This window comes from Manis javanica, chromosome 9, assembly GCF_040802235.1.
Source record: "Manis javanica isolate MJ-LG chromosome 9, MJ_LKY, whole genome shotgun sequence".
In the NCBI taxonomy this organism is placed as follows: domain Eukaryota; kingdom Metazoa; phylum Chordata; class Mammalia; order Pholidota; family Manidae; genus Manis; species Manis javanica.
The window spans coordinates 77358464-77381454 of NC_133164.1; the positions used below are offsets into that span (position 1 = coordinate 77358464).

The 22991-nt window shown below is 38.5% G+C and overlaps 1 protein-coding gene across 1 annotated transcript in view; it reads right to left on the reverse strand.

Annotated features, from left to right (window-relative positions):
* Nucleotides 1-3003: 3003 nt before the first annotated feature.
* The window catches only part of RALBP1 (ralA binding protein 1), a 59064-nt gene continuing 39076 nt past the window's right edge, over nt 3004-22991 (reverse strand). Inside the window, exons 7-10 of the mRNA XM_017672243.3 lie at nt 18910-19017; nt 7118-7239; nt 6746-6869; nt 3004-4890 (exon numbers count right to left, since the gene is read on the reverse strand). Of these exons, the coding sequence (XP_017527732.3) occupies nt 4624-4890; nt 6746-6869; nt 7118-7239; nt 18910-19017 (621 nt within the window). The 3' untranslated portion in view covers nt 3004-4623. The remainder of the gene's footprint in view (nt 4891-6745; nt 6870-7117; nt 7240-18909; nt 19018-22991) is intronic.

The window sequence follows — 22991 nt, forward strand, 5'->3', positions numbered from 1 at the left end:
ATATCTAGATTATTTCCAATTATAGAAAAACTAAAGATACTTGGATTATTAGTAAAAATATTTTGTGCCACATTGGAAAATTTACTATGAGGAAGAATATGCTTCTAGAAATTATGAAATGTATAAACTGGCCAAGCCACAGAATGCTAGTATTAACAATCCACAATCACTTCTTAGTTTTCCAGAGTTAGAAACTACTTCTTAGTTTTCACTAGGAATTAAGGACTCTAAGGGTTAAGAATTATAGTCAATATATGTAATTAAATTTGCTTAGAAATAGTAAGAGTGAAAAGAAGCAACTGTGTATGAAAAGTAGGTAAGGCAAGTTAAATGATTCAGTTCCAGAATGAGGAAGAGGAAAAACATAGGACAAAACCTGCATGGATATAAAAAAGTTGTTAGGTTTATGGAAAGGAGTCTTGGGAAAGGAATTCTATGTGTGGTGAAAGTGGCTAAGATTTGAATGATCTTATGTAAGTTTCATTAAAAATGAGTTCTATCAAAATTACACTGGTGCAAAATTAAAATTTAGTTTTCTGTTATAAGGACAATTTTCTTAGATTTTTTGTCTGCTATTAATAAGAAATTGTAAACAAAGGTTTGGGGTGTTTTCTTTTTTTAACCTTTTAAGGTAATCTGTCTGGACAGCAAAGATTTTGTGTCTTACCAAAATAACATACTGTGCTTAATGTTGTACAGGTCTTTGATTACTTAAGAAACCCATTCTTCTTGATATTAAGAGAGCTAACTTTTGTTCACACTTACATAACCTTATGTTTGCCTTTAACATCCTACTGTCACATGGTTATATAGCCAAGTAGTATTTCATAATGATCTGTGACCCTCTTTAATCAAATGTTCAAACCTTTTGACATTTTTCTCAAAGTGATGATCAAGCTTTCTTAAGTTATATGTGTTTGGATATAAGTTACTAAAAAGGTATTCCAGAAATGGAAGTTTCTACAGATTTGTCAACTTATTGTCCAGAAATTATCCTGATTGCATATTACACTAATAACTACATTTCCTTATCAAATGAACTCACACAGATCTTTAACCAAGGGCAGTAAGTCTTTTGTCATCCACCAACAGTTGCTTTAATCATGCTTTTGCAGAAGTGAGATTCATGGAAAGGTCTCTATCAAGTACTTTTGACAACTGACACCACTGACAAATTACAAGATGTTGAACCACAGGTACCTATTTCACAGCTGAAAAAGGCTCCATCTGACATCCACCTGTGCTAATGCTAGAGACTCAAAATCAAATTGATTAGGAAGAAAAGTAGCTGGCATCAAGGTAGACTTTCTCTCAAAATGCCAAAACAAGAACATTTCTTTCCATTCCTCCTTCCCTGACTATTCTTTTCCTAATTCTTATCCATGAAGGTCTTAAAGGTTTTTTTATTCACCTTTAGTCTTGCTCTGGCCTGGAAAATACCACTGTTTATTTATTTGAGACCATTGCTGAGGGGAGGGGGAATCCAAACTCCAAACAACTGTTGGATTTGCCATAATGCTGATGATCCAGTAATTCTATCACAAACTTCTCAGGAACAAACTCAGCCCTCTATCATGTCAGGCTTCCTAACCCTGGGGGTCTGTCTCCCCATGTCTAGTTAGCAACCCCAAACCTGGAGAACCTTTGCATCTTCTGTGCAAAGAAAGGGACACAAGGCAAGGGCAACCCAAATAAAACCACCTGTGTAGTCTAAAGATCCTGACTTTTGCTGGCCTCTATGGCCATCACTTTTCCAGTCCTGAGCTAGATTCAAAATTACCAGGAGATATTCATGATTCAAAATTCACTTTCTTCAATAGATCCCTATTCCCCTAAACTAGCAGTAAGTGCAAATGAGGCTATGATGAGAAACATCTCCTTAACTCTTGAAAGTATTGCAGAATCTGCTGCTAAAGCAATAGCTGTCCAACAAAAGAAATTCCTTAACTCCCTGGCCTAAGTTGTTCTTGACAATAGGATAACCCTTCATTATCTTTTAGCCAAGTAAGGTGTTTGTGCCAACACCATTTGCTGCACTTTGATTGACTCTTCTGGGGACGTTGAGACTCAGCAACATAAATGAAGAAACCCATTGGCTTCAGAAAGTGACTCCTTCAACAGGGTCTGTCCTTGCTGATTGATTTGAGTCTTGGGGATGATAGCTCTGATGTGCATTCCAGACATTGGCAGTTATCCTGCCTAGATTCATAGTAGTATCCTTCATGCACCGAGTTCTCAAAAGCTTTAAATGCATGTTTGTGGCCACTAACCACCAAGCAAATGATCTCCCTGAGAATATAACATCAGAAAAAGAACAAAGAGAACGACCAGCTTAAAGAATGTGAACCTGACATTATGACCCGTGAATGCCATGCAGAGTCAGCAAAAACTGCAAGAGCAGTCACTGGGAGGAGTGCTAATTCCTTAGATTTTGACCACATCTCTCAGGCTGTGCTGATCAAAAGGAGCGTATTGTTAAAAACAAGACCATAGGCCCCAAATGGAGTTGCCTATGGTAAGCCTCAAGTCAACCAAACAGACTTACTAGTTTCAGCTCTTCTCCGTAAATGTAATCTTGAAGCCAACCAGGAATTGCCAAATCCACACAAGTTAGTGCTGCCATCACCTAAAGGAAAGTATCTGCAATAACCAACCTGCTCTTTCACCAAGCTGGGCCAGCTGCCTTGTGGATCATGATAGAAGGGCAAAGCTCATTTTGCACTCAAACCAGGACACTGCTCACACAAGCAGCTGCAGATCCAAGCCCAGTCAGCTGGGTTGTGTGAACATGTTCACTTGGGGTCTCAAGCACCTGTTTGGGGATGGACGGGAGAGCCGCTGCATACCCCAGTAACCAGCAGTGGGCATCGACTCTCCCTAGGGGAGAAACACAAAGTGAGTTAAAACACAATTTGTTCACTCTTGGACCTTAAAGAAATGTTAAGTCAACTCCTTGCCAGCCACAAGACATCAATTATTTCAAAGAATGTGTACAAAACACAATTTTTTTTTCCTCAAATGGCTGTTGAATTTATTTCCTTGATCAATAATGTTCCTGGCAAAAATTAGTTAATCAACGCTGAGACATTGTAATGAAATACTAATTTAAAAAATCCATGACACCTTGATAGAAATTAGAGTTTACACAAAAAAGAAACCTTCAATATTGCCAGCAAATATAAAATGCATGTAATATGACAGGACAGCAAGAAGGCTTTTATACATTTATATTTGACACCTGACCATATTTTCAGTCACCATAATATCTTCTCTCCAGATTTAAAAAAATAGTATGCTGATTTCTATAACAAAGCTTTTTTTTGTACAAAAATCAAACAATGGCCAAAAAGTCACAACAGTGCAATAGAGAATAAAAAACTGCATCAAACAGGTGCTGAAAATAAATACTAACGAGGAGGAGGAGAGGACAGAGCCCTCATGTGGGGGGTTTGTTTCCATCACCTTGAGCGTGTGGGATTTGTCTTCATGGCCATGAGAGCTGACCTACCTCACGGGTGCCACTTACTTAGAACAGAGCACAACTAAACACAGGTGCCAAGCCCGCCTCCCAGACATTTTAGGTCACCAGAGAAGTGGTGGAAGCAAGAAAACTGGGTGGGGGATCACAGGTATCCTTAAATATTTTTTTCTATTGCTCAATCATGTCAATTGGGAGTCATCAGCAGATTCACTGAAACAATATGGACAACTGGCAATTTCTAAGAGCATATATATGGCTTATTCAGGCAAAGAGACATTTACATTCTAGCCCAAGCAAGCAATTTAAATCATTCTTTTTTTAATGGAAAGTCAGTCACATAGAAGATTCCTGGTTTGAAAAAGAGATCCTCTGCATGGATGTCTTAGGTCAAGGCAGCTACCTTCAACCAGCCCAGGTTAAAAGCATTTGCTGATGACCAGCAGCAAGGAGCTGGAAGGAGCAGCCACACAGCTCCAGGGCTGGAGGGGGCTCCACAGGCAGCTCTGTCTGCAACTACCAAGGCCATCCTGGTGACTCAGGCTCATGGACTGTGGTCAAGGGCTGTCAAAGGAGAAGGTGATGAGGGTAGGTAAGGTAACCCCGTAAGTGCCATTCTGGCCAATCAGGAAATACAAGGCAGCTTCCCATTATATAATCTGCACCAAAAAGGTGTAAAAGGCACAAGCAAGAGTGACTAGGTAAGCAGAGACCCTGGAGGGTGACACTGTGGGGCCATCCACAAGGCAGGAACAGTATATACCTTGTTTGGATCCTCCCCTCCCCAAAAGGGAGAAAGAGATCCCAATTCTGCCATAATAAAAAAGCAAAGAAAGACAATTTTTGGTTTAAAAAGAAGCCACTCAAGGGTTAAAATAGTTATTTTAAGTTAACAAAGAAAATTAATCTTTAAATAAGCTGACACTATCTGGAAGTCATCTGTCTCCTACAAGCCCATAATGCGTCCACTGCTTTGTCCTCCTGTGTAACCTGAGCCTGACACGGAGAAGTCATACATATGAAAGAAGGAAGAGTCTGAGAAGAAAAGACATCTTTACAGAATGTACAGCAGAGTTGTGCCTCTTGGTATTACAGTAAGATGCACAGGTCTTATTAGGCCTGGGGGATCCATGACCCAGGGCTGCTCAGATGGGCGTCTCCTTCCTGTCTCTGCTTGGCGATGGCTTGGCCTGCTCCTTGCCTGCTTTTGGCAGCTCTTTAGCTGCTTTTGTCTCCAGGGCACTGTCTCTGGGTGGCTGGACAGCACCCCCGCGCCTCTCGGGCTCGTCATCATCCTGCGCCTGTGGCTCAGGCCTGGCTCGCTGCAGCTGGAGCAGGCGTAGCTGCACACGCAGTTCGATGATGGCCTCTCGCTCTTCATGAATTGCTTGATTCAAATGATTGTTCTTTATCTTGAGGAAGACAGAAAGAACAGTTGTCATTTAAGCAAGAAGGTCAGAAAGATGATGACTCAGGAGCAGAGAACAGTTAGCATGGATATCCTACATGAGAATCTACTTTCGCTTTAGTCAACTTAGTTGTGAAATAGAAGACATGAACCTCATGAATATGCAAATGAAGTACACAAACCACCTTGATCCAGAATGGACAAAATTCAAGAATATAAATTCTGTTTCTAATTACAAAAGAGCAAATACATCTGGAAAACAATAAGTGTACCAACAGAAAATAGTTTAATATTAAATATTCTAGTGTTTATAAGAGATACACTTTGTTTTTTAAGAGACTGCTGACCCCTTAAATAAGGGGAACAAAAGTGACTTTAGCAATTAGAGGGAAGGAGTAAGATAAAATCCTAGATTTGTCTCAAAAGTGAATGTCTTTTCTCTTTTCTGAATGGCATTACTTTACATCTAAACTACTTACTCAACTATGGAAAGTGATCAGTTATAAATTACCTGTACTCATTCAGCAAAGTTGAGGTAATGTAACACAGTAGCAAACCCCAAACTCCCAGTGACCTCCCTCATGGCAAGCTGACGGCTGCACAGCACACCCTCTTCCTCTAAACCATGGCATTTCCATGCAACCTGAATTTCCCAGCCTCCCTTGCAGCTAGCTTTGGCCATGTGACTGAGCTGTTGTTACCAGGGTATGAGCAGAAGCACTAGGTTCCACTTGTGCATCTTTGCCTTTGATAACTAGGCATTCCTGCTGATTCAGAGTGGGTGAGACTTAGAGCGGACCCCAAGTAGAAAAAAATCTCAGTGGAAGATGGCAGACCTGGCTATCTGCCAGATAAATGACATCTTGTTTTTTATATATATATACATATATATATATATATATAAATATTCTACTGTAATTACAGAATTATGTTTTTCTACTGCTCAGGATTTTAATATGATCTGTAAAATGTTAAGAAAGCAGAATTAGGTGCCAGTGTGAGACTTTCTCAAGAATGGAAGAATGGCTCACTGCAGCTGGAGCAAGGGAGATGCACACAGAGTCTGATGACAGCTCAGCTCCCAACCACTGTTTTGCCTCTCCCTCAGCACAGCCATGGTTGTGCCGATGTCTTGAACCCTGAGCCTTGGTGGGGTTCAGCTTCTCTGAACTGTGTCCACAGGTTGCTGGAGAGAGGACTCTGTGGGTGGTGGTTTTGAGTGGAATCTTTTGGTTTTCTATGTGGTGGGTAGCTCTGGTTTGCCCTAGCAACTGAACATACCTGAATAAGGGAAACAAAGCTGTCCCAACATCCCTCAACTCCTTTTTAAGAAAAGAATGGCTTCTCTCTCTCAACCCTTAGGTAAACCATTTGGAGATGATGTTTTATTTGGAATAAGATGGGAAATTCTGATCAAGATCATTTAAATCTGTTGCATTCTTTTTACTGTGCAGTTGTTTCCTTGTTTCCTAGTGCCGAGTTTACTCTCATCTATGGTTTTACATGTTAAGGGCCAAGAGAAAATTTTGTCCCTCATTGACACACAGGAAGATTCAGGACACCTTCTTCTTTACTAGCACTTCTTTTTCTGAGAACACAGACCAGGTCATCAATGTTGCTTAAACCAGCACAGTTAGGTGAGGCTCACTGTTAAGAGGGGAGAACGTCTGCAGTACTCAATGTCAGGAGAGATCACCTAAATTTAGTGAGGCTCATGCTCTTTAGTAAGACATCCCCTAAATTCCTCTCAGCCTCCCTAGCTGGTTGTGAAGGAGGAAAAGAAAACTCGTAAGGGGAAATAAGTGGTCTCTCCACCTTTCCAGAAGTCAGTGTGGTCCTTGGTGGGTGCCCACACTCACCTCCAGCTCCTCATTCTGTCTCTGCAGGTCCTCCAGGATCATCTGAAGCTCCTCCTCATCCTCACTCTCGCTTTCACTCTCAGAAGAGTACTCCTCCGTCTCACTCCGGCCGTGCTGCTGGCGGCTGCATGGGTGAGACACAAGGAAAGAGATGACACACAGCCACACACACAACAACTGCCTCGCTGCACCTCCCTTCTTTTAGATTTGCCAGGCTTTCATGAGTCTGCTTAATTAACACCATTCTAAAACTGAAAGATGATTAATTTAAGATACCTAATTCTTATATATGAAAGTCTGAAAGCTGAAACAATTATGCTTATATTTAAGTAAACATTCTTGGAAACTTTAAAATCCTTAGCTTTTCTTTACCTCTGAATTTCAGCAATCTCAGCTCTGAGGCGTTCAATCTCCTCTTTTTCTGAGGCAATCTGTCGCCGCAGAAACTGCTCCATGGCTAGAAGCTCTTCCTGTTCAGTCAGGATCTCATTCTCCTAAAATAATGATCATTGGTAAACTAGAGTTTGAGTCTAGGAAATGCCACCTTTCTGGGGTCTCCTTATGTTGCCCTAAATTCTTTAGCCCCATACATGTAACACCTAAGTTATGGGAAAGCTTGTGCTGTAAAACCAAAAAGTATCCTGTTTCCTTAATGTCAAGAAAAGCCTTCTTTGAGAAAAACTAAACTGAGTTATTGGAGAGGAATGACTAGATTTTTCTCAAGACATAAAATGCCACCTAGGAATCCCATGTCCTTCTTTTGTAAAGGTTCCTATGAAGCTACAACACTGGGCACAAAGACAAAGTTTAGGTGACTAAGTCTGCTTTTGCTTCCGAGTCTTTTTTGAAAGCCTTCCCACTTCTCAGTAAAGAGAGTATCTATTTTAGGGCCAAGGTGGCCTTCAATAATGTCACCAGGAAAAAAAAGGACTCAGGAGATGTGCAGCTGGTGTTAGCAGTACCTTAAAGCAGATCTAGTGAAGAAAAGATGTTCACAGAAGAAAATTTCTCTCCTTACCACAAGCCACCATCCTCTTCAACCCAGGTCCCAAGAGATAATATTTAAACAGTAAATATTCTGCTTTCACAGAATATGCATTTCTAAAACTAGTTAGATCACCAATGGGGAAAATCTCTATCTGCCCAAATTCTAGCTAGACCCTCCCCTCCAACTAGAGAAAAGAAGCAAAGCAGAGAAACTTAGGAGGTAACAGAGATTTGTAAGGCTCTGAAAATAAGGAGCTGGAGGCAGGTGAAGGTCTGTGGCATTTCTTTCCAAGCAAACAGGTAAGCAGAGGATGAGTGCTTGCAATCAAATTTGAAAGACACCATGGTCAAGTCCTAAAGTGAACTATGCAAAGCCTCCACCATGCATAAAAATGTCTCTCAGAGGTGTAATATACAGTATTCCCTAAGTGTCTCTAAACACAGAGATGCTTCCCTTCACCTCAGCATACCTATGAAAGCTAATGTTCCAATAACTATCAGATTGAAAAAACTCTGAGATAAAGACATAATTCATTCTCTCTTCATGGGAAAGGCATTCTGTCTCCCTGCTAGGCAAAACCATGTATTTTTCCAGAGGTGACAGAAAAGAACTGAAACTTTCAAGGCATTAAGTATCCCACAGTGGATACTTCTGATGTTGTTAGAGCCTAGAACTTCATTTGTGTCTGGTTAAGCTCTGGGAATCTCCAGAACAAGTAAGGGTGAAGAGACATTCAGAAGAAAGAAAAGAGTTCAACTTCAGCTCTATGACTGGAATACAGTAGAACTAAAGAACTACATGTCAAGTTAATGAATAAATAATAAAATAATCTCCAACAACTGACTTTCACCCACAAAGAATAAAATCAAAATATCTAAAAGGTGTTTCAACAACTATCACTTAAAATCTGTACCATTTCAAGGATCCCAAACTTTGTGACCAGCAAGAACATGTCTTAAAATATTAAAGTCCCATCTCATTAATATGGAAAAACACCACTAATCTGTAAATGAGGGGAAATACCTATTAACTCAGATCTGTGCGTAGATGATGTGAAATTAAGCAACGCGTCTAGAATAAAATGAGACTAAGTAGTGCATCTGTCCAGTAAAAAGCAATGAATAAGGAAAAGATCGTTTCTTTTTCCAGCTGAACATTTAAACAAACATCACATAAAGACAGGGCCAAATACAATAGGCACAATCCCTCTAGAACCTCTAAATTATCTCACAAGTTTGGTTCAAAGATTCACATCTCTGTAGTTTTAGTTTCTCAAATTATATAATGACCATTGAGAGACTTGCAACACATTCCTCAACAGCCAATGGGTTAAAATATAAACTAAAAAAAAAAAAATCTTCAGATAAACAAAAATGGAAATACAACATACCAAAACATGGGATGTGGCAAAAGCAGTTCTAAGAAGGAAGTTTAAGATGATAAATGCCTACATTAAGAAAAAAGAAAGCTCTCAAATAAACAACCTATCTTTACATGACAGGAAACTAGAAAAACTAACTCTAAAATTAACAGAAGGCAGTATGGATGAGGGAAGAAATAAATGAAATAGACTAGAAAATACAAAAGATCCATAAAACTAAGAATTGGTTTTTTGGAAAGACAACGGACAAACCTTTAGCTAAAACTAAAAGAAAAACAAAATCATAAACAAATAAATAATAAAATTACAAATGAAAATACCTTTACAACTGATACTACAGAAACACAGAGACTGTAATGAACACTTATATGCCAACAAATTGGGTAACTTGGAAGAAATGGGTAGGTTCTTGGAAATATACAACCTACCAAGACTGAATCATGAAGAAATAAAAAATCTGAACAGAATAATTATGAGTAAGGAGTAAATCAGTATTCAAAAATCTCCCAACCAAGAAAATACTAGGACCGGATGCCTTCACAGGTGAATTCTACCAAACATTCAATGAAGTAACACCAATCTTTCTCAAACTCTTCCAGACAACTGAACTGTTGGGAACACTGTCAAACTCATTTCATGAGCCAGACAAATACAAGAGAAGAAAATTACAGACCAGGATCCCCGCTGTACAGATGTGAAAATCCTCAACAACATACTAGCAAATCAAATTCAACAGCACATTCAAAAGATTAGAAACTATGATCAACTGGGATTTATCTCTGGGCTGCAAGGATGGTTCAACATATGCAAATCAATAAATTGAGTACATTACATTAATCTAAAGATACAATAAAAGTCATCTCAATTGATGTAAAAAAAGCATTTGAGAAAATTCAACATCATTTTGTAATAAAAACTCCCAACAAAGTGGGTATATAAGGAATATACACCAACACAAAAGTCACATATGGCAAGCCAACAAACAACATCATACTCAACAGTGAAAGGTTCAAAGGCACTTATCTCTAAGATCAGGAACAAAACAATGGAATGATGGCAGCAAGGAATGATGCCCATTCTCACCACCTGCATTCAATATATTACTGGAAGTCCTAGCCAAAGTAATTAAACAAGAAAAAGAAATAAAAGGTATCCATATTGCCAAAAAGTAAAATGGTCTCTGTTTGCAGATGACATGATCTTATATATAGAAAACCATAAAGACCTCATCAAAAAACTGTAAGAATTAATAAATTCAGTACAGTTGCAGAATATAAAAATAACACAAAAATCAGTTGCATTTCTATATACTAACAACAAACTATACAGAAAAGAACTTAAGAAAACAATTCTATCAACAAGAGCATAAAAAAATTAAATAGAATAAATTTAACCAAGAAAGCAAAAGATCTAAATACTAAAAACTATAAAACATTATGCAAGTAATTGAAGGCGACACAATAAATGGAAAACTATCCTATTGTTTATGGATCAGAAGCAATAATACTGTTAAAATGTCCAAAGCAATCTACAGATTCAGAATTGAAATGATGTTTTTCATGGAAATAGAAAAAAACAATTCTAAAATTCACTCAGAACTACAAAAGATCACTAATAGCCAAAGCAATTTTGAACAAAATGAAAAATTTTGGAAGCAACAAGCTAATGGATTTCAAAATATACCACAAAGCAACAATAATCAAAACAGTATGGTACAGTCACAAACCCACATCTGGACCAATGGGGCAGAATAGAGAGCCCAGAAATAAATCCACACATTTATGGCCAATTCAACTTTGACAAAGGTGCCAAGAGCACACAGTGGAGAAAAGATAGCCTATTCAAGAAATTATGCCAGGAAATTGGTTTTCTACATGCAGAAGAATGACATGGAACCTTTATCTCACTCCTATATAAAAAACAACTAAAAATGGATTAAAGATTTAAATGTAAAAATTGAAACCATAAAACTATTAGAAGAAAACACAGGGAAGAAGTTTCTTGACACACCTGGATGATCTTTTAGATATGACCCCAAAAGCACAGGCAACAAAAGCAAATATAGGCAAATGGGATTGCATCAAACTAAAAAGCTTCTGTAGAGCAAAAAAGAACTTGAAAAGTTCAATACACAACTTATAGACTAGGGGAGAAGATATCTGCAAACCATATAACTGAAAAATATATAAGGAACTCAACTCCATATCAAGAAAACAAGTCCATTAAAAAATAAGGAAAGGGAGGATTAAAGATGGCAGCATGAGAGGTGAGAAAGAGGCTTCCTCCTAAAACCGCATATAATATGAAAATATAATTAATAAGACTAATCCTGAAAGAGCAACAGGAAACAGGGCTGCGCCAAACTGCATACACGTTGAGAAAAGTATAAACCTCCCGGAACAGGGTAATGTACCAAAGCCATGTCCAGCAGGACCCAAGCCCTTCCCTCATGCCAGCTCACCATCGGGAGGAAGAGAAATGAAGTGAGAATGAGTAGAAGCCGGGGACTGCTGAATACCTAACTCTGGAGATCTGCTCTAGGAGAACAAACCTACATTTCATGGTGCTTTCATGGTACTCTCATGATTAGGGGGTTGGAAAGCTAAGACAGGCAGAATACCTGGAGAGACATATTCCAGCCGCCAGTGGAAAGTAGGGATTCATGTATGGCTGCTCTGGTACAAAAGACAGGCGGGCAGTCTGAGGGACTTCCTAACACCAAGAGGGCTGTTAAAGGGGCAAGAATTGCACAGAGCTTACTACTCAAGAGAAAGGACAGGTAGACAAAATTGGGTACACTCTGCCCAGCAGGTTAGGAACTCTCTTGATCTTCAGGCACTCCAGCTCCCCAGCTGGCTACACGGCTTGAAGGACCCCCTCCATGATACACAGCCTACTATGCCTTTCTCTGAGCCAGCCTCACCTGGATCGCAAACTGGCAAACCCTACCCTGGCGTTAGGCCACCCAGAGGGAAGACCTGACTACAGCAACTACAAACGCAAAGCAGAGAGGCTTGTACCTGTGTGCTTGGCCCACTGATTCTGAGAGTGGAGGCAGGCATAGCATCCGGGAAGCAGAAAAGCAGCTTTTTCCACCCACCAGGCACCAATACCATTACCCTGAGACACCCAGCATTGCTTCAGGTTCTGAGCAGCTCCAGAGAGTAGAGATTCTGGGCACTACAGCACCATATACAAATGTGAGATACCAAAGAAACCTGGTTCAATGTAAAATTATGAATACAACACCTGACAAAGATTCAAATATGTAGACCTCATGAATCTTCCTGAAAGGGATTTCAAAATAAAAATCATTAACATGCTCATGCAGGTAGGGAAAGATATTCAAGAACTCAGGAATGAATTCCGGTCAGGGATGCAATCATTGAAAAGCACAATGGAGGGTATTAAAATCAGATTTGAAACAGTGGAGGAGACAATAAATGAAATAGAAATTAGAGAAGAGGAATACAAAGAAGCTGAGGCACAGAGAGAAAAAAGGATCTCTAAGAATGAAAGAATTTTGAGAGAACTGTGTGACCAATCCAAACAGAACAATATTTGCATTATAGGGGTACCAGAAGAACAAGAGAGAGAAAAATGGATAGAAAGTGTCTTTGAGGGGGTAACTGATGAAAACTTCCACAATCTAGGGAAGGATATAGTCTGGCAGGCCAGGGAGGTGCACAGATCTCCCAACACAAAGGACCTAAGGAAGACAACACCAAGACATATAGCAATTAAAATGGCAAAGATCAAGGATAAGGACAGACTATTAAAAGCAGCCAGTGAGAGAAATAAGATCACATGCAAAGGAAAGCCCATCAGGCTATCATCAGACTTCTCAGCAGAAACATTACAGGCCACAAAGGAGTGGCACATGATGTATTTAATGCCATGAAACAGAAGGAGCTTGAAACAAGAATACTTTATCCAGCAAGATTATCATTTAAATTTGAAGGAGGGATTAAGCAATTTCCAGATAAGCCGAAGCTGAGAGAATTTACCTCCCACAAAATGTCTCTACAGTGTATTTTGGAGGGACTGCTATAGATGGAAGTGTTCCTAAGGTTTAATACCTCTCACCAGAGGAAATAAAAACACAGTAAAGAAAGAACAGTTAATTATTAAGCAAATGCAAAACTAAATCAACTATCCTCAAAGTCAATCAAAGGATAGAAAAAGAGTACAGAATATGATACCTAATACATAAAGAATGGAGGGGGAAGAAAAAGCAGGAGAAAAATGAACCTTTAGGTTGTGTATGTACTAGCATACAAAATGAGTTAAGTTAGACTCTTAGATAGTAAGGAAGATAACCTTAAACCTTTGGTAACCACAAATCTAAAGCCTGCAATGGCAATAAGTATATACCTGTCGATAATCACCATAAATATAAATGGACTGAAGGCAATAATCAAAAGACATAGAGTCGCTGAATGGATAAAAAAACAAGATCTATCTATATGTTGCCTACAAGAGACTCACTTTATACCCAAAGATAAACACAGACTAAAAGTGAAGGGATGGAAAAAGATATTTCATGCAACTAATAGGGAGAAAAAAGCAGGAGTTGTATTACTTCTTTCACACAAAACAGACTTCAAAACAAAGAAAGTCTCAAGAGATAAAAAAGGCCATGAGATAATGATTAAGGGGTTAATCCAACAAGATATAACCATTATAAATGTCTGCACACCCAACACAGGACCACCTACATATGAGAAAAACTACTAACAGAATTAGAATTGGAAATAGAATGCAATGCATTCATTCTAGGAGACTTCAACACTCCACTCACTCTGAAGGACAGATCAACCAGACATAAATTAGGAAGGACACCGAGGCACTGAACAACACATTAGAACAGATGGGCCTAACCCACATCTACAGAACTCTACACCCAAAAGCAGCAGAATACACATTCTTCTCAAGTGCACATGAAACATTTTCAAGAATAGATCATATACTAGGCCACAAAAACACCTTGGTATATTCAAAAAGATTAAAATTATCCAACCAGTTTCTCAGACCACAAAGGTATGAAATGAGAAATAAATTATACAAAGAAAATGAAAAATCTCACAAACACATGGAGGTTTCACAACATGATCCTAAATAACCAATGGATAAATGACCAAAGAAAAACAGAGAACAAGCAATATATGGAGACAAATAACAACAATAATTCAACACTGCAAAATCTGTGGGATGCAGTGAAGGCCGTGCTAAGGGGAAAGTATATTGCAATACAGGTCTATCTCAGGAAAGAAAAGCAATCCCACATGAACAGTCTAAACTCACAATTAACGAAACTAGAAAAAGAAGAACAAATAAGGCCCAAACTCAGCAGAAGGAGAGATATAATAAAGATGAGAGCACAAATAAATAAAATCGAGAAGAATAAAAGAATAGAAAGAATCAACGAAAGCAAGAGTTGGCTCTTCAAGAAAATAAACAAAATAGATAAATCCTGAGCCAGGCTTATTAAGAAAAAAGAGAGTCTACACACATAAACAGAATCAGAAATGAGAAAGGAAAAATCACTACGGACACCACAGAAATACAAAGAATTATTAGAGAATACTATGAAAAATTATATTCCAACAAACTGGATAACCTAGAAGAAATGGACAACTTCCTAGAAAAATACAACCTTCCAAGGCTGACCCAGAAAGAAACAGAAAATCTGAAATACCAATTACCAGCAACAAAATTGAACTGGTAATCAAAAACTACCTAAGAACAAAACTGGACCAGATAGTTTCACTGCTGAATTTTATCAAACATTTAGTGAAGACCTAATACCCATCCTCCTTTAAGTTTTTCAAAGAGTAGAAGAAGAGGCAATACTTCCAAACTCATTCTATGAGGACAGCCAGGCAAAAACAGCATAAAAAAAGAAAATTACAGACCAATATCCCTGATGAACATAGATACAAAAATACTAAACAAAATATTAGCAAACTGAATTCAAAAATACACCAAAAGATCATCCATCAGGATCAAGTGGGATTCATCTCAGGGATGCTAGGATGGTATAATATTAAAAAATCCATCAACATTATCCACCACATCAACAAAAATAAGGACAAAAACCACATGATCATCTCCATAGAGGCTGAAAAAGCATCTGACAAAATTCAACATCCATTTATGATAAAAACTCTCAAGAAAATGGGTATAGAGGGCAAGTACCTCAACATAATAAAGGCCATATATGACAAACGCACAGGCAACAAACAATATATTTAACAGCGAAAAGCTGAAAGTTTTTTCCTTTAAGATTGGGAACAAGACAAGGATGCACACTCTCGCCACTTTTATTCAATATAGCACTGGAGGTCCTAGCCACGGCAATCAGACAACACAAAGAAATAAAAGGCATCCAGACTGGCAAGGAAGAAGTTAAACTGTCCCTGTTTGCAGAGGACGTGATATTGTACATAAAAAACTTTAAAGAATCCACTCCAAAACTACTAGAACTAATATCTGAATTCAGCAAAGTTGCAGGATACAAAATTAATACACAGAAATCTGTTGCTTTCCTATATACTGGCGATGAACTGGCAGTAGGAGAAATCAGGAAAATAATTCCATTCACAATCGCATCAAAAAGAATAAAATACCTAGGAATAAACCTAACCAAAGAAGTGAAAGACTCTGAAAACTACAAGACCATCATGAGAGAAATTAAAGAAGATACCAATAAATGGAACACATCCCGTGCTCATGGTTACAAAGAATTAATATTGTCAAAATGGCCATCCTGCCTAAAGCAATCTACAGATTCAATGCAATTCCTATCAAAATACCAACAGCATTCTCTTATGAACTCAAGCAAATAGTTCTAAAATTCATCTGGAACCACAAAAGACCCCGAAAGGCCAAAGCAATCCTGAGAAGGAAGAATAAAGCTGGGTGGATTATACTCCCCAACTTCAAGCTCTACTACAAAGCCACATTAATCAAGACAATTTGGTACTGGCACAAAAACAGAACCATAGACTAATGTAACAAACTAGAGAGCCTTGATATAAACCCAACCATATATGGTCAATTAATATACGATAAAGGAGCCATGGATATACAATGGGGAAATGACAGCCTCTTCAACAGCTGGTGTTGGCAAAACTGGACAGCTACATGCAAGAGAATGAAACTCGATTATTGTTTAACCCCATACACAAGAGTAAACTCAAAATGGATCAAAGACCTGAATGTAAGTCATGAAACCATAAAACTCTTTGAAGACAACAAAGGCAAAAATCTCCTGAATATAAGCATGAGCAACTTCTTCCTGAATGCATCTCCTCGAAAAAGGGAAACAAAAGCAAACATGAACACATGGGACTATATCAAACTAAAAAGTTCCTGTACAGCAAAGGACACCATCAACAGAACAAAAAAGGCATCCTACAGTATGGGAGAATATATTTGTAAGTGACATACCCAAAAAGAGGTTAACATCCAAAATAAATAAGAACTCACACACCTCACCACCCAAAAAGCAAATAATCTGATTAAAAAAGGGAAGAGGATATGAAGAGACACTTCTCCAAAGAAGAAATTCAGATGACCAACAGACACATGAAAAGATGCTCTACATCACTAATCATCAGGGAAATGCAACTTAAAACCACAATGAGATATCACCTCACACCAGTTAGGATGGCCAGCATCAAAAAGACTTAAGAACAACAAATGCTGGCAAGGATGCAGAGAGGGGAACCCTCCTACACTGCTGGTGGGAATGTAAACTAGTTCAAACATTGTCTAAAGCAATATGGATGTTCCTCAAAAAAATAAAAATAGAAATTCCATTTGACCCGAGAATCCCACTCTTTGGAATTTACCTGAAGAATACAACTTCTCAGACTCAAAAAGACATATGCATCCCTATGTTTATTGCAGCACTATTTACAATAGCCAAGATATGGAAGCAAGCTAAGTGTCCATCAGTTCATGAATGGATAAAGAAGATGTGGTACTTATACACAATGGAATACTATTCAGCCATAAGAAACAAATCCTACCATTTGCAACAACATGGATGGAGCTGGAGGATATTATGCTCCGTCAAGTAAGCCAGGTGGGGAAAGATAAGTACCAAATGATTTCCCTCATTTGTGGAGTATAAGAACAAAGCAAAACTGAAGGAACAAAATTGCGGCAGACTCACAGACTCCAAGAAGGGACTAGTGGTTACCAAAGGGGTGGGGTATCAGAGGGTGGGTCAGAAGGGAGGGAGATGGGGATTCAGGGGTATTATGTTTAGTACATATGGTGTTGGGGGTCACAGGGAAAACAGTGTAGCACAGAGAAGGCAAACAGTGAATCTGTGGCATCTTACTACACTGATAGACAGTGACTGCATTGCAGTATGGGTGGGGACTTGATAATAGGGGTAAATGTCATATCCACGTTGTTTTTTCATGTGAAACCTTCATAAGTGTATATCAATAATACCTTAATAAAAAATTAAAACTAATAAAATAAACATAAAATAATAAAATAAAAATAAAATAAAAAATAAAATAAAATAAATAAAATAAAATATAATAATAAAATAAAACAAATATAATAAAATAAAACAAATTAAATTAAATTAAATTAATTAAATAATAAACTTAATTTAAAAAAATGAAATAAATTAAGTAAAATAAATTAAATTAAATTAAAATAAAATTAATATTAAATAAAATTAAATTAAAATAAATAAAATAAAATAAAATAAAATTAAATTAAATTAAATAAATAAAAGAAAATAAATTAAAATAAAATAAAATAAGTCAAATCTTTGGTAACTGCAGAAAAATAAATAAATAAGCAAAGGACCTAAAGAGATGTTTCTCAAAAGAAGACATACAAATGGGCAACAGATACATGAAAAGATGTTCAATGTCATTAACCACCAGTGAAATGCAAATTAAAACCACCATGTCAGATCACCTTTTAGGATGCTTATTATCAAAAAACAAAAGACAAGTATTGGTAAGGATGAGAGAAAAGGGACTCTTTTACACTGTTGGCAGTAATGTAAACTGGCATAGTCATTATGGAAACAGTATGTTGAGTTTCTTCAAAAAATAAAAAATAGAACTCATATGATATAGCAATCCTACTTCTAGACCAATAACCAAAGGAAACGAGAACAGGATATTGAAGAGATAGCTGCACCCCTATGTTCACTGCAGCATTATTCAGAATTGTCAAATATGAAAACCACCCAAATAACAATGGATGAATGTGTAAAGATGATGTAACGTGTACATAGGCACACACACACACAGGAATATTATTGAGCCATGAGAAAGAAGGAAATCTTGTTTATGAAACTAGTGAATATTATGATAAGTGAAATAAGCCAGAGATTGACAAATACTGTATGATCTCTCTTATATGTGGAATTTTAAGAAAAAAAGTAGAACTCACAGAAGCACGAACAGTGGTTACCAGGGCTTCATGGGGGGCAAGGGAAATGGGAAGAGTTTCGTCAAAACATACAAAGTTACAATTAAGTAGCATGAGTAAGTATAGAGATCTAATGTACAGACATGACAACTACAGTTAATAATACTGCAATGAATACTGGAAATATGCTGAGAGTAGATTTTACATGCTCTCATCACAAAAGAAAAGGTAACTTAAGGGAGGAGATAATGTTAATTAACTGTGTAGTAATCATTTTGCTATGAACAGGGATACCAAATCATCATGTTGTACACCTTATATATACAATTTTTATTTAAAAGAGAAGAACCTTAGAAAATACAGAAAAGGAGTTTATCTTACCTGGGCAAGAAGAATATTTATAACTTCTTCATTTTCATTCATTTCTTCTTTGGAAACATCCTCTTTTGAAAGGCTGGCTATCTCTTGTGCAATCTTGGTTTCACACTCCTGTCAAGTAAGACAAAAGAAAAAGAACCAGGTCAGCCCATACACATATTCACAAATTCACACCATCACCATTCTAGAGGTTTACTTCTCATTTCCTAGAATTGAAAAAACGACAGCCATTTCATTTGTGACTACATGGATGGATTTACTATTGTGCTAAGTAAAATAAACCATGCAGCAAAAGACAAACACCACATTAATTAACTTATATGTGGAATGTAAAAAGAAAACAAAACAAAATGAATAAAACCGGTAGATTCATAGACACTGAGAAGTGACTGGTGGTTATCATGGGGGACGGGCTAGGATGGGTGGGTGAAATAGATGAAGGGAAAGAGGCACAAAATATCAACCATAATATGAATTAGTCACAGGGGAACGAAAGTACAACATAGAGAATACAGTCAATGGTTCTGTAATTTCTATATTGACAGTGACTACACTAGTTGGGATAAGGATTTAATAATGAGTATAATGGTTTAATCACTATATTGTATACTTGAAACCAATATTATATATCAACTATATTTCAACTAAAAAAATATGAAAGAGAAGGTGAGAAACTGCAACATGGTGACGTAAGCAGGTTGGCGGAAATCTCCCAAAACCATATATATTTTGAAAATACAGCAGATACAACTATTCCTGAAAGAGTGACCAGAAGATACAGTACACCACTAGGCTACATCTACATCTGCGAGAACTCAGCATCTCACAGAAAAGCTAAGATACAAAGCTGTGACCCAGTGGGATCCGAGCACTCCCCCCACCCCAGCTCACAAGGGGGAGGAAAAAAATCAAAGAGTGGGGAGGGAGTGGAAGCACAGGACTGCTAAATAACCAATCCTAGTAATCTGCACCAGGAGCATAGACACACATTGCATGGTGTACTGGATATAAGAGGAACCGAAAAGCAAAATCTGAGACTGAGAGTGCGAACAGGTTCCACAGCCAGCTTCCCTGAGATAAAAAAGCGGGTGCTTTAAGTCTTAAAGGGACAAGGGTTTAACAGATGCACAAAATCGTCCTAGCACACTCAGCCCAGCAGGCTGGGAGTTTTAAGTAACTCAGGCACCCTAACCCCCTGGGTGGCAATGCAGCGCCAAAGCCCTTCGTGGCAATAAGTAGCCTGCCATTCCTTCCCCCCTCTGGAATTGTAAGCAAACTGGCTGACCTGCCACTGCTGCAGAACGGGGGGGGAGCACCCCCACCCACAGCAACCATACAGAGGCTTCTCCCTTCATGCATAACACACCGAGACCAACAGTCTGCCCCATGCCCACAGTTGACTGCTACAAACAGCGGAGACTGGTGCTGAGTCCGGAAAGCACAAAGGGGTATTGTTCTCACAGAGAACACATGCTGCTCACCTGAAACCCCGCCACTGCCCTAGGACATCCCAAGGGCCACCCCACCCATGGCAGCTCAGGGTATTAACCCAGAGGCTGTTTCCTGTGTGCAGTTTCCTGGCATAGGCAGTGGAGACCAGCACAGACTCCAAGCAGCACAAAGGGGCTTTGTTCTTGTGGCAAACACGCTGCTCACCAGCAACCCCCGCCAATACCCTAGGACATCTCAAGGGCTGCCCGCCATGGAAGCTCAGGGGATTAACCCAGAGGCTGCTCTCTGTGTGCAGTTGCCTGGCACAGACAGTGGAGACCGGTGCAGAAATCTGGAAGCACGAAGGGGCGCAGTTCTCACAGGAGAACACACAAAGCTCGCCTGAGAAATGCACCAGTGCCCAAGGCCATCCTGAGGGCCACCTGGCCAACGAAAGCACAGAGGATTAACCCAAAGGCTTCTCCCTATGTGCGGTTAACCGGCACCGGCAGCACAGCTGTGTAAGGCGACCTGCCTTCCAAAACAGGAAGGGACTTTGTTTCCCCAGCTAAAAATGCGCGACTCGCTGGCAACCACTTCCATCACCATGAAAAGGCAGAAGAACCTTGTTCAGTCCAAAATCCCTCAAACACCAGAGACAGGGACTGGTGAGACCGAAATCACCAATCTTCCTGAAAAAGAATTCAAAATGAAAGTCATAAGTATGCTGATGGAGCTACTGAGAAATATGTCAGAGCTAAGGGATAAATTCCAGAGGAAGATAACAAAATTGAAACAAACAACAAAAGGATTTAAGAGCAGACTGGATGAGGTGCAAGAGACTATTAACGTAGAAATCTGAGAACAGGAGTACAGATAAGCTGAGGAAGAGAGAGATAAAAGGAACTCTAGGAATGAAAAAATATTAAGAGAAATGTGTGACCAATCCAAACAACACTATTGGCATTATAGGGGTAACAGAAGAGGGAGAGAGAGAAAAAGGGATAGAAAGTGTCTTTGAAGAAATAATTGTTGAAAACTTCCCTAACCTGGGGAAGGAAATAGTCTCTCAGACCATGGAAGTCCGCAGATCTCCCAACACAAGGGATCCAAGGAGGACAACAACAAAACAAATAATAATGAAACTGGGAAAGATCAAAGACAAGAACAGAGTATTGAAAGCAGCCAGAGAGAGAATAAAGATCACCTACAAAGGAAAACCCATCAGACTATCATAAGACTTCCCAGCAGACACGATACAGGCCAGAAGGGAGTGGCATGATATATTCAATGCAATGAAAACAGAAGGACCTGGAACCAAGAATACTGTATCCAACAAGATTATCATTGAAATTTGAAGGAGGGATTAAACAATTGCCAGATAAGCAAAAGTTGAGGGAATTTGCCTCCCACAAACCACCTCTACAGTGTATATTAAAGGGACTGCTCTAGATGGAAGTACTCCTAAGGCTAAATAGATGTCACCAGAGAAAATAGGAAAGAAAGTAGACCAACCAAACACTAACTAAATGCAAAATAAAATGAACCATCCACAAAATCAGTCAAGGAAAACACAAAGAGTACAGAACAAAACACCTAACATATGAAGACTGGAAGGGGTAGAAAAAGAAGGGAGAGAAATAAAGAATCATCAGACTGTGTTTATAATAGTGTAATAAGTGAGTTAAGTTATATAGTAAAGAAGCTACCCTTGAACGTTTGGTAACAATAAATCCAAAGCCTTCAATGACAGTAAGTACATATCTACTGATAATCATCCTAAATGTAAATGGACTGAATGCATCAATCAAAAGACACAGCATAACAGAATGGATAAAAAAGCAAGACCCATCTTTGTGCTACCCACAAGAGACTCACTTCAAACCCAAAGACATACACAGACTAAAAGTGAAGGCATGGAAAAAGATATTTCATGAAAACAATATGGAGAAAAAAGCAGGTATTGCAGTACTTGGATCAGACAAAATACACTTGAAAACAAAGAAAGTAACAAGAGACAAAGAAGGATATTACATAATGACAAAGGGGTCAGTCCAACAAAAGGACATAACCATTATAAATATCTATGCACCCAACACAGGAGCACCAACATATATGAAACAAATACTAACTGAATTAAAGGAGGAAATAGAATGCAATGTATTCATTTTAGGAGACTTCAACACACCACTCACTTCAAAGGACAGATCCACCAGACAGAAAAGAAGGACACAGAGGCACTGAACAACACACTAGAACAGATGGACCTAACAGATATCTACAGAACTCTACACACAAAAGCAGCAGGATACACATTCTTCTCAAGTGCACATGGAACATTTTCCAGAATACACCACATACTAGGCCACAAAAAGAGCCTTAGTAACTTCAAAAAGACTGAAATTCTATAACCAACTTCTCAGACCACAAAGGTATAAATAAAACCAGAAATAAATTGTACAAAGAAAACAAAAAGGTTCGCAAACACATGGAGACTTAACAACATGATCCTAAATAATTAATGGATCACTGACCAAATTAAAACAGAGATCAAGCACTATATGGAGACAAATGAAAACAACAGCACAATGCCCCAACTTCTGTGGGACACAGCAAAGGCAGTTCTAAGAGGAAAGTATACAGCAATCCAGGCC